The sequence below is a fragment of the Scyliorhinus torazame genome, chromosome 17 (assembly GCF_047496885.1).
Source record: "Scyliorhinus torazame isolate Kashiwa2021f chromosome 17, sScyTor2.1, whole genome shotgun sequence".
NCBI classification, from domain to species: Eukaryota; Metazoa; Chordata; class Chondrichthyes; order Carcharhiniformes; family Scyliorhinidae; genus Scyliorhinus; species Scyliorhinus torazame.
In genome coordinates, this window is record NC_092723.1 from 189,109,589 (window position 1) to 189,124,030 (window position 14,442).

The following is a 14,442-nucleotide window of genomic DNA, read 5'->3' on the forward strand; positions in this document are numbered from 1 at the left end:
GCTAGGTCTGATGTGGCAAATAACATTTATGCGATATATGTACCAGGCAATGACCATATCCAACAAGAGAGAACCCAACTGCCTCCCCTTGACATTCAATGGCATTGCCATCACTGAATTCCCCACTATCAACATCCTGGGGGTTACCATTGACCAGAAACTGAACTGGACTAGTCACATTAATACTGTGGCAGTAAGAACATGTCAGAGGCTGGGAATCCTGCAGTGAGTAACTCACTTCCTGACTATCCAATGCATGTCCACAAACACAAATCAGGAGTGTGATGGAATACTCTCCTCTTGCCTGGATGAGTGCAGCTCCAACAACACTCAAGAAACTCAATACCATCCAGGACAAAGCAGCCCACTTGATTGGTACCTCACCCATGATCTTCAACACCCACTCCACCACCGATGAACAGTGGATGCCATGTGTACCATCTTCAAGATGCACTGCAGTAACTTGCCAAGGTTCCTTCAATAGCACCTTACAAACCGACAACCGCTACCATATAGAAGGACAAGGGAAGCAGATACCTGGGAACCCCACCACCTGGAGGTTACCCTCCAAGTCACTCACCACCTGACTTTGAAATATTTCGCTCTCGCTGGGTCAAAACCCTGGAACTCCCTCCCTAACAGCACAGTGGGTGTACCTACACCACAGGGACTGCAATTTTGTGTTCAAGTCAGAATCATACCCATCATAATTAAACCAAACTGATCTAAGTTAGAATAATAAAGTGTCAATATACGTGGAAAATAAATTTAACTGTTGGGTTTTGCAGGTATTATTCCAAAATCTCCGTGTGCAGAAACAAATAGACAACCAGGACAAGGATGGCAGAACAGCGTTACATTACGGGATTCTACAAAATAACAAGAGGATTAAACGACTGCTTCTAAATAATGGTGCACAGTCTGATATACCCGATAACAACTTAGAAACCGCATTAGATCTGGCTCTAAACATCATCAATGAAGAAAAAATGATCAATTATTAATGTTTCGATTGTTGTTGGTTCCAGAGCATTTTCGAATCCTTCTTGGGAGTTCAGAAACAATCTCTAATATTTCAGCTATGAAGTTACTCCCGTTTTTAAATTGTAACCTGTGCATAAAGTTAAACTTTTGTTCTGCAATAGACCTTCCTTGTTATAATTAGCTAAGGGTCTACCTTTTGAAGGCACAGAATTCTGAGCTGTGGAAATGAGTTTTGCTTAAAGATTGTTAAATAAGTGCTTTTAATTTGTTTCGAGAAATTAACTAATTTTCCTTATCTACTGTGGATTAGACAAATTAATTTGTTCTCTTCATATATGTGATTCTGAGACATTTGCGGCTACAAAAATGAATTCATTTCTGTTTGTAGTGATGTGACAGTTTTGGAAAATTGTTTTTCTGTCAACTTTGCATTCCAAATTTCTGAAGAAAATGTTTAACTCATTCAGAACTCATCCAGGAATAGCGAATTGAAACTGGACCCCTGATTTGTTATTCTGGCTCTGACGGAGGTGATAAATTATCATATTTTAAAGTTTGTATTTGGCATTTTTTGCTGTGATTACAAAGAGAAAGAATGATTGATTTTTTTCAGGGGCAATGTAACCTTTTACAATGAGACACAAGAATGTGGCGAGCCTTTGGATTGTAGGCGGCATAGTTAATGTGAGGGGCCAGGATACGAGTTGCATCTGGAACTGACAGGGTGCAGTTTGATTCTAAAGAAATATCTCTCTCCCCCAAAAACTTCTCAAGATAAGCGAGTAAAGCCTGGGTATTCACCATATTTACGTGTGATATTTAAAACATATGACTTTGCTTAATTGGAACATAGAGGCAGATTTCAGGAAGCAAGTTAAGAAGTAATTATTAACTGGAGAGATATTTTTTGTTGCTAATGTCCTTGATTCTGTGTTGAAATTAAAGTTTATTTTACCATAAAAGCTGTCTGCTACTCAGTGCTTTTCCTGTGGCGCAGTAACCTTTCTTCAGAGCTTTACAAGTCCAAAATATGGCTTCCAGTCTGGGATCTTAACGAAAGATTGAGGTTCTGGTGCAGACCCATAACACTGCCCAAACCTCGGGCGCGATTCTCCACTCCCACGCCGGTTGGGAGAATCGCCTGGGCCGCCAAAATTTCCGGGGACGCCGGTCCGACGCCCTCCCAAGCGGCGGGAACGGCCCGGTCGAGTTTCGTGGGCCGGAGAATCGCCGGAGACACCCAAAATGGCGATTCTCCGGCACCCCGGCGATTCTGAGGCCCGGATGGGCCGAGCGGCCAGGCCAAAACGGCGGGTTCCCCCCGGCGCCGTCCACACCTGGTCGCTGCAGCCGTGGGCGGTGCGTGAACGCTGGGGGGTGGCGGCCTGTGGGGGGGCTAGGGAGGATCCTGCACCGGGCTTCACCTGGAATGTGGGGTGGCCTGCGATCGGTGCCCACCGATCGTCGGGCCGTCCTCTCTGAAGGAGGACCTCCTTCCTTCCGCGGCCCCGCAAGATCCGTCCCCCATCTTCTTGTGGGGCGGACATAGAGAGGACGGCAACCACGGGTTGGCGCCGGCCAAACCGCGCATGCGCGGATGACGTCCGTTATGCGGCGCCGGCCGCGTCATCTATGCGCCGCCGCTTTTACGCAGGCAACAAGGCCTGGCGCATGTAGATGATGTGGCCCCGATACCGGCCCATTGTCAGGGCCTGAATCGGTCGGGACCGGGGCCGTTCCACACCAGAGTGAACCTCGACGGCGTTCACGACGGCGCGGCCACTTCGGCGTGGGAGTGGAGAATCCCGCCCCTCATTCTTTGAACTTTGGTGCATTGCTTTCCGGCAGACTTAACCTTGGTGCATACCTAGAGGATTTTGTCACCAGGGTATTCATACAGATGAAGATTGACACATGTTTGGAATTGAAGGCATAGGTGCATGTTTTATCATTGAGACTCTAAGGGTGGCTCTCGAAAGCACCATGATTTCAAGTCATTGTTAATGCAGCCATGATGCGGTTGGCAATTACAGTACAAATAGCATTAAAAACTGAAGAAAATATTCTGGGCCATTGTAAGAAATATGAATTTGACTGAATTGAACACACTGTATTTACAAGCTAATTATTAAATCTCCATAATCGCCAATCAGAATTGAGAACGGGTAAATTATAAGCTTGGTGCAGGGGTTTTCTTACAACAAATGTGGTATCCAAGGTAATGATGGACATGAAATCCATGGTGGATGTGGCAGGTGTATAGTTGTTAACAGCTTTGCAGACCTGTTGCTGTTGGAACCCCAAGGAGACAGTGGCCTGAGGTTTGGGGCCAATGGTGAAAGAAGCATAGACTTGAAGCAAGCGTTGCTGAGAGGGTTAGTGATCTGTGTGGTGAGAACTTATCTCTCTCACTGTGCCTTTGATAGTCACAATCTTAAACAGGAATTCCCTGGGAGCTCAAGAGATGTCATCAAGTCATCCAAGCAGCCGCTGGAGTACAGTCTGTACTCTCTCTGTTATGAATCTTTGAATAGAATCATAGATTTTACAGTGCAGAAGGAGGCCATTCGGACTATCGAGTCTGCACCGGCCCTTGGAGAGAGCACCCTACTTAAGACTGTGCCTCCACCCTAACCCCATAACCCCAACTAACCTTTTTGGACACTAAGGGCAATTTATCATGGCCAATCCGCCTAACCTGCACATCTTTGGACTGTGGGAGGAAATCGGAGCACCCGGAGGAAACCCACGCACACACGGGGAGAACGTGCAGACTCCGCACAGACAGTGACCCAAACCGGGAATCGAACCTGGGTCCCTGGCGCTGTGAAGCAACTGTTCTAACCACTGTGCTACCATGATGCCCATTATGAAAACCTTCTTCTGACAAAGACAAAAAAGCCTTTGTTATTACTTACAGACTTAAACAACATCTTCTTCTCCAGATTTTTCTTAGTTACTCTAATGATTAATTTCGGCTTCATCAATTGTGAAATTTCATTATGAAGCATTTCCCCCTCAATATTACAAATTCTCAACTGTAATGTCTCCACAAAATGTAGAATCTTATTTCTTGGACAAAATTGGTAGAACGAGTGCAAGGATGGGGCTGAGGCATAGGGCAGCATGAGCAGGTGACGGTAATGATGTGCATCAGAATGTGCTTTCACGAGAAAGATTATACTTCAACAAATCCTTTTGTGTGTCACAGCTCCCAGATCTGCTCCCTCACCTCATCTGGGCCAGATCATCAGTTGGGCATCAAGAGACAGAGCTGTCCAAAGAGGCAGAGACATATATTGACCTACACTCTGCCAACTCAAATACTAGCACAGTGGAGGGTAGCAGTGCAGAGTGAGTGGCACATGGTGAAGGGCACCGCATCAAAATAAAGGAGGGGTCAGTCAGGGAGATCTGTGCAGTCCCTCGGAGGAGGGAAAGTCGCGATGATGTTCCAGTGGGCAGGAACATGGAGTCTCAGGAGTTACAATTTAGAGAATAGTATTTGTCTAATCTTGAGCAGATTTGAGGGCATCTGGTGAGTTCCTAAAGAAGTGGGAACTAATTAGTATTAATGCTGTGAAGAACAAATTGCAGGAATGTGCAGGAGATCGTTTTGTAGATGATTATGTTGGGGAAACAGCTGGGTGCAAGGCACATCCTCACAGCAATGTCACACATTGGCCGAAATGTAAGCATCGTAACTTAACAGGCCACCCTCCAGGAATATCGCTCCTCTGTTGGCCCCACTCATTTCGCAATGCTTGCAGCCCAGACTTTATATATAGTATATCAGTGAGGTATACTTAAACGGTGCTTATTTGGAAGTTGATCACCAAGGACTGGCTGAAGGCAAGTGTGAGATAGAAGGACGTTTATATGCATTAATTTTACAAAGAACAATGATCGATTCCTGCACAGGATCAGCCCAGGATACGTTATGTCCTCCAGCTACTCTGTCACTGGCAGCCTCCTCCTCCATTTAAGAACTGTCAGTGAACAGGAGTTTCTAGCTCCTCCTCGAGCTCTGCCAGTGGGATCAGCATCATCGATTTCAAGGCCCCTCCACTACACAATGTTCCGTGCCATGCAGCAAAAGGTAACCCAGCAGTAACATCATATTCATCAGATAATTTCCACAAGTGTCCAATTTGTAATATATATTTTGGTAACAGGATGAATGTGATACAAGCACGATGGTTAGCACTGCTGCCTCACAGCGCCAGGGATCCGGCTTCAATTCCCACTTTGGGTGACTGTGTGGAGTTTGCACGTTCTCCCCGTCAGCGTGGATTTCCTCCAGAGTCCTCCCACAGGCCAGAGATGCACAGGTTAGATGGATTGGCCATGCTGAATTGCTCTTCAGTGTCCAAAGGTTAAGTGATTGCAGGCCCACGTAGTGTCAATGCAGATGTGACGGGCCAAACAGCCACCATCTACACTGTGGGGATTCAATGGGCGCGATTCTCCGCTCCCGCTCCGGTTGGGAGAATCGCCTGGGTCACCAAATTTTCCCGCGATGCCGGTCCGACCCCCTCCCGCGATTCTCCCAAGCGGCGAGAATGGCCCCGTCAAGTTCTGCGCGGCACAGGCCGGAGAACAGCGTGGGAACGCTGGGGGGGGGGGGGGGGGGCGGCCTGCGGGGGACGACGACCCTGCACCGGGGGAGCCTCAAATGGGGTCTGGCCCACGATCGGTGCCCACCAATCGTCGGGCTGTCCTCTTTGAAGGAGGACCTCCTTTCTTCCGCAGCCCCGCAAGATCCGTCTGACATCTTCTTGCGGGGCGGACTCTGAGAGGACGGCAACCACGCATGTGCGGGTGACGCCAGTTACGCGGTGCCGGCCGCGTTATGTATGCGGTGCCGCCTTTACACGGCGCCAAGGCCTGGCGCGTGTAAATGGCGCGGCGCCGCTCCTAGCCCATTATCGGGCCCTGAATCGGTCGGGATAGGGGCCGTTTCGCGCCGTTGTGAACCTCAACGCCATTCACGATGGCGCACTCTGCCTCCATTTCGGAGAATCCCGCCCAATGTTTCTCATGCTTTGTTCAGCTATAATGATGTGGCACTTTTAGACAAAAGTGCAATTGTTGTTGAATTAAAATAGGCTCATTTCACTTAAGGTTTACATATTGTTTGTTCAGGAACAATGCTTGTTCCATATCAGAACTGCACAGTATAGGGCAGCACGGTGGCGCAGTGGGTTAGCACTGCTGCCTCACGGCGCTGAGGTCCCAGGTTCGATCCCGACTCTGGGTCACTGTCCGTGTGGAGTTTGCACATTCTCCCCGTGTCTGCGTGGGTTTTGCCCCCACAACCCAAAGATGTGCAGGTTAGGTGGATTGGCCACACTAAATTGCCCCTTAATTGGAAAAAATGAATTAGGTCCTCTAAATTTATTTTAAAAAGAAACGCACAGTATTAAACAATTAATTGATTTTCTCAATTATTTTTGATTTGATTTTGTATTTAAATCTGATGTGATGTAGTTACTACTTTCTGTGTTTAATGATCAAAGTTCTGGCGGTTCACAACTTGCTGAGTAGTCCAGAACATGCTGGCTAAATTGCACATGAATGACGTGCAGAATTAACACAGGGTCAGCCCCAGCGTTTTGGTGGAGGACACCCTCTGAAGAGTCATATGGACACAAAAGGTTGGCTCTGCTTTTCTCTCCATAGATACTGCCAGACCTATGGCAATCTCTCCCTCAATGCCAGCAAAACTAAAGAGCTGGTCATTGACTTCAGGAAGCAAAGTACTGCACACACCCCTGTCAGCATCAACGGGGCCGAGGTGGAGATGGTTTGCAGTTTCAAATTCCTAGGGGTGCACATCTCCAAAAATCTGTCCTGGTTCACCCACATCGACGCTACCACCAAGAAAGCACAACAGCGCCTATACTTCCTCAGGAAACTAAGGAAATTCGGCATGTCCACATTGACTCTTACCAAACTTTACAGATGCACCACAGAAAGCATCCTATCGGGCTGCATCACAGCCTGGTATGGCAACTGCTCAGCCCAGGACCGCAAGAAACTTCAGAGTCGTGAACACCGCCCAGTCCATCACACAAACCTGCCTCCCATACATTGACTCCATCTACACCTCCCGCTGCCTGGGGAAAGTGGGCAACATAATCAAAGACCCCTCCCACCCAGCTTACTCACTCTTCCAACTTTTTCCATTGGGCAGGAGATACAGAAGTCTGAGAACACGTACGAACAGACTCAAAAACAGCTTCTTCCCCACTGTCACCAGACTCCTAAATGACCCTCTAATGGACTGATTTCATTAACACTACACCCTGTATGCTTCATCCGATGCCAGTGCTTATGTAGTTACATTGTATATGTTGTGTTGCCCTATTATGTATTTTCTTTTATTCCCTTTTCTTCTCATGTACTTAATGATCTGTTGAGCTGCTCGCAGAAAAATACTTTTCACTGTATCTCGGTACACGTGACAATAAACAAATCTAATCCAACCTGACGAGTGTTTCCAGCATTTTCTGTTTCAATGTCATATTTTATTAGCAGGTCTCCTATGATGTTGGTCACAGAGTTAGTGAAGAGGCTATTTAATAATAATAGACATATTATCAACAAACTATATGGGGATCTACATTACAGAAAGTGAGAGCACTTCAGGAAATGCAAAATAAAAGCAGGTCTGTTGATAGAATGAGATAATGATACAAGTACATAGATTAAAGTACACTTTTTATGATCCTTACGTTTATCTCCTGTATTTGGCAGACACAACACAGCAATGCACAATGAAAATGCCAGAGGTATAACACACATCTTTATATAAAGTTAGAGCATATACTTGAGGCCCTGCTCCCATTGAAATGCAACCCTTTAATTGGGATCTTTTAGTATCTGAGGCTGTTTCTGGGGCTATCCAGCATCTGTGTTCTCCAGGCAGAGTTTTATCCACCAGTTTCAAAGAAAGGCTGGAAGGATGCCAAAGTAATTTAGTGAAGATAAAGGTGCTCAGGGCAGGCTGATAGCAAGATGATGTAAGTCAGGTTATATTGAATGACGTTTAAATTGGTGTTCAGGTGCAGCCAACACCAGGGATAACTTCAAGTACACGAGTTCAAATATCCACAATGCAGAGGAGGGATTTTAAAATCTCTCGCATTCTGGGCAGTTCCTTTGTCCATCATAGCATATCTATCACTGTATATTTCTTATTGTCTCAGAAAACCAGATGATGTATATTAGGTAGTAGTATTAAAATAAACATTTAAATTAATTTCATAAAGACAAGTATAATCTGTAAAAATGTTGATGCAGGTAAGGTGCCAGTATTAACAATTGTTAGGAGTTTTTGAAGCAACGTTTTAAATACTGAATAGAGTAGTAGTAGAATTGACCAATAGTCTGTAGCGTTGTGTTTGGGTGTAAACATCATCAATGCTACGTAGTTCACAGTGTTATAAAATTCCTCTACTACAATCACAAAGGAAATATGCATTAATAAATAGGAAGTGATAGTATAACAATGGTCAGATGTACAGAGAATAACAAATATATAAAATAAGCCAATGCTTTTTTAAAAATGGTTCCCAGGTGATGTACAATCAACCCAATATCAGCATTTACAACAGCTTGTGTCGGTAAAAGCTTCCATGTAACAGAATTACAATTTGGTTTTTCATACAGCAGAGGCAACATTTCAAGAGAAACAAAATCTCCAAAATGTTTACCCCATAATTTACCTTTATTAGTAACAAAAACAATTAGAAAGCATTTTCAATAAAACTGTGAAATAAAAAATAAAGTTCTTTAATTATTGTAACTTTTCTTGTCTGTATCGCTGCAATGTTGTGTATTCTGAACAGTTTTATTTCAGTCCTCGTGAAAGGTAGACGTAGATGCCTTCTTCAAAAGGAGCGAATCTCTGGTTAGTTTTTTGATAAGATATTGTTTGTCACGGCCTTGCTGTAAAAATAATCACAACCATAAACTAATTTTCTCAAAAATTTACATCCTTAACTAATTGAGTACTCAATATGCAAACAAAAAATGTTGCCTTGATAAATGCATCTAAATATCCAATATTCCTCAGGGTAGGGTCCTCGGCCCAACCATCTTCAGCTGCTTCATCAATGACCTCCCTCCATCATAAGGTCAGATGTGGGGATGTTTGCGGATGACTGCACAATGTTCAGCACTATTCACAACTCCTCAGGTAATGAAGCAGTCCGTGTACAAATGCAACGAGACCTGGACAATATCCAGGCTTGGGCTGAAAAGTGGCAAGTTACATTCACGCCACACAAGTGCCAGGCAATTACCATCTCTAACAACAGGGAATCTATCCATCACCTCTTCATATTCAATGGCATCACCATCACTGAATCCCCCACAATCAACATCCTGGGGGTTACCATTGACCAGAAACTGAATAGGACGAGGTGTATAAATACTGTGGCTAAAATGCAGGTCAGAGGCCAGGTATCCTGCAGTGAGTAACTCACCTTCTCACTCCTAAAAGCCTGCTTAGCTCGCTTGCTCTACCTGGTGGTCACCCATTCCCTTCCTGCCTGTGGATTCTGAGCCTGCGGTGTGACCACCGCTCTACAGTACATGTGCTATCCACGACACTCTCCGCCTCGTGGATGCTCCTCATGTCCCCAGTCGCTGCTCCAGCTCCGAAACCCAGGCTTCCAGGATCCGCAACTGGAGACACTGATAGTATTTACTGTGAAGGACGCCATTCAGCCCAATAAGTCTACACAGAAGCTTGAAAAGAGCACCCTACTTAAGCCCATGCATCCACCCCATCCCTGTAACCGCACCTAACCTTTTAGAAACTATGGGGCAATTTATACGGCCAATCCACCTAACCTGCACATCTTTGGACTGTGGGGGGAAACCAGAGCACCCCGAGGAAACCCACGCACACGCGGGGAGAACGTGCAGACTCCACACAGTCACCTGGAATTGAACCCGGGACCCTGGAGCTGTGAGGCAGCAATGCAAACCACTGTGCCACCATGCCGCCCCTGGTCTCCCACATGGAGCAAGAAGAGCAGACCACGGCTTGGAGCACTGCTGTCAAGTCTTACCCGTTAAATTAAAGTTATCCTTTTATATCAAATAATATTAACTAGGGCCCTCCTTCTCTGCTTCTTGTTATTATAGATTATATAAATGTACTCATCCAATCAGGTTAGGTCATAAGTTAAGAGTACACGGTGTTGGAGGTAATATATTGGCACCGACAGAAAATTGGGTAATGAGAAAGCGGGATACGGGATTCTTTTTCAGGTAGCTGACCTGTAACCGGGATCAGTGCTGGGGCCGCAACTGTTTGCAATACTTTTTTCATTATTTTTTAAAAACAATTTCCATTGAAGTGTCAATTTAGCACGGCCAATCCCTACCCTGCATATCTTTGGGTTGTGGGGGTGAGACCCACGCAGACAAAGGGAGAATGTGCAGACTCCACACGGACAGTGACCCGGGGCCAGGATCGAACCCAGGACCTCAGCGCCCTGAGGCAGCAGTGCTAACCACTGCACCAGCCCTACAATTATATCATGTTATGTCATGTGAGAGTACCTTTAAGAAATAAGTGTTTCAGAAATGTACTTTTCAGGGGGGGGACTTACCAGGGGTAAGCCATGGGGTACAGGTCTCTGGCACAGAGTCTGTCCCTGCTGCTCAGAAGGGAAGGGGAGAGGAGTAGAGCATTAGTCATTGGAGACTCCATAGTTAGGGGGATAGATAGAAGATTCTGTGGGAATGAGAGAGACTCGCGGTTGGTGTGTTGCCTCCCAGGTGCCAGGGTGCGTGATGTCTTGGATCGTGTTTTCGGGATCCTTAAGGGGGAGGGGGAGCAGCCCCAAGTCGTGGTCCACATAGGTACCAACGACATAGGTAGGAAAAGGGATAGGGATGTAAGGCAGGAATTCAGGGAGCTAGGGTGGAAACTTAGATCTAGGACAAACAGTTATTATCTCTGGGTTGTTACCTGTGCCACGCGATAGCGAGACGAGGAATAGTGAGACAGAGGAGTTGAACACGTGGCTACAGTGATGGTGTAGGAGGGAGGGTTTCAGATTTCTGGATAATTGGGGCTCATTCTGGGGTCAATGGGACCTCTACAAACGGGATGGTCTACACCTGGACCAGAGGGGTACCAATATCCTGGGGGGGAAATTTGCTAATGCTCTTCGGGAGGGTTTAAACTAGTTCAGCAGGGGCTTGGGAACCTGAATTGTAGCTCCAGTATACAGAAGGTTGAGAGTAGTGAGGTCATGAGTAAGGTTTCAAAGTTGCAGGAGTGTACCAGCAGGCAGGAAGGTGGTTTAAAGTGTGTCTTCTTTAATGCCAGGAGCATCCGGAATAAGGTGGGTGAACTTGCGGCATGGGTTGGTACCTGGGACTTCGATGTTGTGGCCATTTCGGATACATGGATAGAGCAGGGACAGGAATGGTTGTTGCAGGTGCCGGGGTTTAGATATTTCAGTAAGCTCAGGGAAGGTGGTAAAAGAGGGAGAGGGGTGGCATTGTTAGTCAAGGACAGTATTACGGTGGCAGAAAGGACGTTTGATGAGGACTCGTCTACTGAGGTAGTATGGGCTGAGGTTAGAAACAGGAAAGGAGAGGTCACCCTTTTAGGGGTTTTCTATAGGCCTCCGAAAAGTTCCAGAGATGTAGAGGAAAGGATTGCAAAGATGATTCTGGATAGGAGCGAAAACAACAGGGTAGTTGTTATGGGGGACTTTAACTTTCCAAATATTGACTGGAAACGCTATAGTTCGAGTACTTTAGATGTGTCCGTTTTTGTGCAGGATGGATTCCTGACACAGTATGTAGATAGGCCAATGAGAGGCGAGGCCATGTTGGATTTGGTACTGGGTAATGAACCAGGACAGGTGTTAGATTTGGAGCTAGGCTTGAGGTTCATAATGAGGAGGTGCTAGCAATTCTGGAAAGTGTGAAAATAGATAAGTCCCCTGGGCCGGATGGGATTTATCCTAGGATTCTCTGGGAAGCTAAGGAGGAGATTGCTGAGCCTTTGGCTTTGATCTTTAAGTCATCTTTGTCTACAGGAATAGTGCCAGAAGACTGGAGGATAGCAAATGTTGTCCCCTTGTTCAAGAAGGGGAGTAGAGACAACCCAGGTAACTATAGACCAGTGAGCCTTACTTCTGTTGTGGGCAAAATCTTGGAAAGGTTTATAAGAGATAGGATGTATAATCATCTGGAAAGGAATAATTTGATTAGACATAGTCAACACGGTTTTGTGAAGGGTAGGTCGTGCCTCACAAACCTTATTGAGTTCTTTGAGAAGGTGACCAAACAGGTGGGTGAGGGTAAAGCAGTTGATGTGGTGTGTATGGATTTCAGTAAAGAGTTTGACAAGGTTCCCCACGGTAGGCTACTGCAGAAAATACGGAGGCATGGGATTCAGGGTGATTTAACAGTTTGGATCAGAAATTGGCTAGCTGGAAGAAGACAAAGGGTGGTGGTTGATGGGACGTGTTCAGACTGGAGTCCAGTTACTAGTGGTGTACCACAAGGATCTGTTTTGGGGCCACTGCTGTTTGTCATTTTTATAAATGACCTGGAGGAGGGCGTAGAAGGATGGGTGAGTAAATTTGCAGATTACACTAAAGTCGGTGGAGTTGTGGACAGTGCGGAAGGATGTTACAAGTTACAGAGGGACATAGATAAGCTGCAGCGCTGGGCTGAGAGGTGGCAAATGGAGTTTAATGCAGAAAAGTGTGAGGTGATTCATTTTGGAAGGAATAACAGGAAGACAGAGTACTGGACTAATGGTAAGATTCTTGGCAGTGTGGATGAGCAGAGAGATCTCGGTGTCCATGTACATAGATCCCTGAAAGTTGCCACCCAGGTTGAGAGGGTTGTTAAGAAGGCGTACGGTGTGTTAGCTTTTATTGGTAGAGGGATGGAGTTTCGGAGCCATGAGGTCATGTTGCAGCTGTACAAAACTCTGGTGCGGCCGCATTTGGAGTACTGCGTGCAATTCTGGTCGTCGCATTATAGGAAGGATGTGGAAGCATTGGAAAGGGTGCAGAGGAGATTTACCAGAATGTTGCCTGGTATGGAGTGAAGGTCTTATGAGGAAAGGCTGAGGGACTTGAGGCTGTTTTTGTGAGAGAGAATTTAAGAGGTGACTTAATTGAGGCATACTAGATGATCAGAGGATTGGATAGGGTGGATAGTGAGAGCCTTTTTCCTCGGATGGTGATGTCTAGCACGAGGGGGACATAGCTTTAAATTGAGGGGAGATAGATATAAGATCGATGTCAGAGGTAGGTTCTTTACTCAGAGAGTAGTAAGGGCGAGGAATGCCCTGCCTGCAACAGTAGTGGACTCGCCAACACTAAGGGCATTCAAATGGTCATTGGATAGACATATGGACGATAAGGGAATAGTGTAGATGGTTTTAGAGTGGTTTCACAGGTCGGCGCAACATTGAGGGCCGAAGGGCCTGTACTGCGCTGTAATGTTCTAAATGGGTGTTTATCAGTGATGTCAGAGTGTGGGTGGAGCTGGGCTGTCTGTCAGCTTTTTACTTTTGTTTTAGGCTGTTTGCTGCAGGATGTGTTTTAGTTTCATTTTCAGTGTTGGAGCTGAAGCCAGACAAAGCAGGTGTACTGTTGATCTCTCTGCCATGAAAAGACTATCTCTTGATCATTTGGTGAATTCGGAATTATAAATGTTCTCAGTAGTGAATATAAACCTAATGTGCTTCTGTTAAAAGGTGTTTCTTTTGTCTTCTGGATGTTGTTTGGGAAGTTATTAAGGATTACTTAGTGTTGTATTCTTTGGGGGTTGTATTTGAATTGATGGTTGCTAAGATGTTCACTGTTTGTTTCAAAAAGGTTAACTTGAGTTCATAGAATAAACATTGTTTTGCTTTAAAAATACTTTTCCATTTCTGCTGGAGCACACCTGTAGAGTGGGCCGTGTGCTCCCCATACCACAATCTATTAAAAGTTGTGGGTCAGGTGAACTCCATGATACACTTTAGGGTTCTCTAAACCCTGGCCCATAACAGTTGTGAGAGGGATATAAACAGTTTGCAAAGAGATATTGATAGGTTAAGTAAGAGAGCAAATGGAGCACAAGGTGGGAAAATGTGAAGTTCATTTTGGAAGGGAGAACAAAAGAACTGAATCTTATTTAAATGGAGCAAAACTGCAGAAAGCTGCAACACAGAGACTTGGAGATACTTGTGCACCAAACACAGGAAGCTCGCACAGGTGCAGCAGGTAATCGGGAAGGTTAATGGAATGTTGGCCCTTGTTTCAAGGGGGTTGGAGTATCTGAGCCAGGAGGCCTTGCTGCAGCTGTACAAGGTACTGGTGAGACCACATCTGGAGAACTGAGAGTACGTTTGGTTCCCTTATTTAAGGAAAGATATTTCATTGGAGGGGGTTCAGTGAAGGTTCACTAGGATGATCC

General features: G+C 45.7%; 2 protein-coding genes across 2 annotated transcripts in view; one reads left to right on the forward strand and one right to left on the reverse strand.

The window, feature by feature from the left end:
• LOC140394523 (uncharacterized) overlaps positions 1 to 1,946 on the forward strand; it is an 82,433-nt gene extending 80,487 nt beyond the window's left edge. Inside the window, exon 13 of the mRNA XM_072481869.1 lies at positions 789 to 1,946. Coding sequence (XP_072337970.1) covers positions 789 to 1,004 — 216 coding nt within the window. The 3' untranslated portion in view covers positions 1,005 to 1,946. The remainder of the gene's footprint in view (positions 1 to 788) is intronic.
• A 5,546-nt stretch (positions 1,947 to 7,492) lies between these two features.
• The window catches only part of LOC140394525 (transmembrane channel-like protein 7), an 84,460-nt gene continuing 77,510 nt past the window's right edge, over positions 7,493 to 14,442 (reverse strand). The window contains exon 16 of the mRNA XM_072481872.1: positions 7,493 to 8,937. Within this exon, the coding sequence (XP_072337973.1) occupies positions 8,845 to 8,937 (93 nt within the window). The 3' untranslated portion in view covers positions 7,493 to 8,844. The remainder of the gene's footprint in view (positions 8,938 to 14,442) is intronic.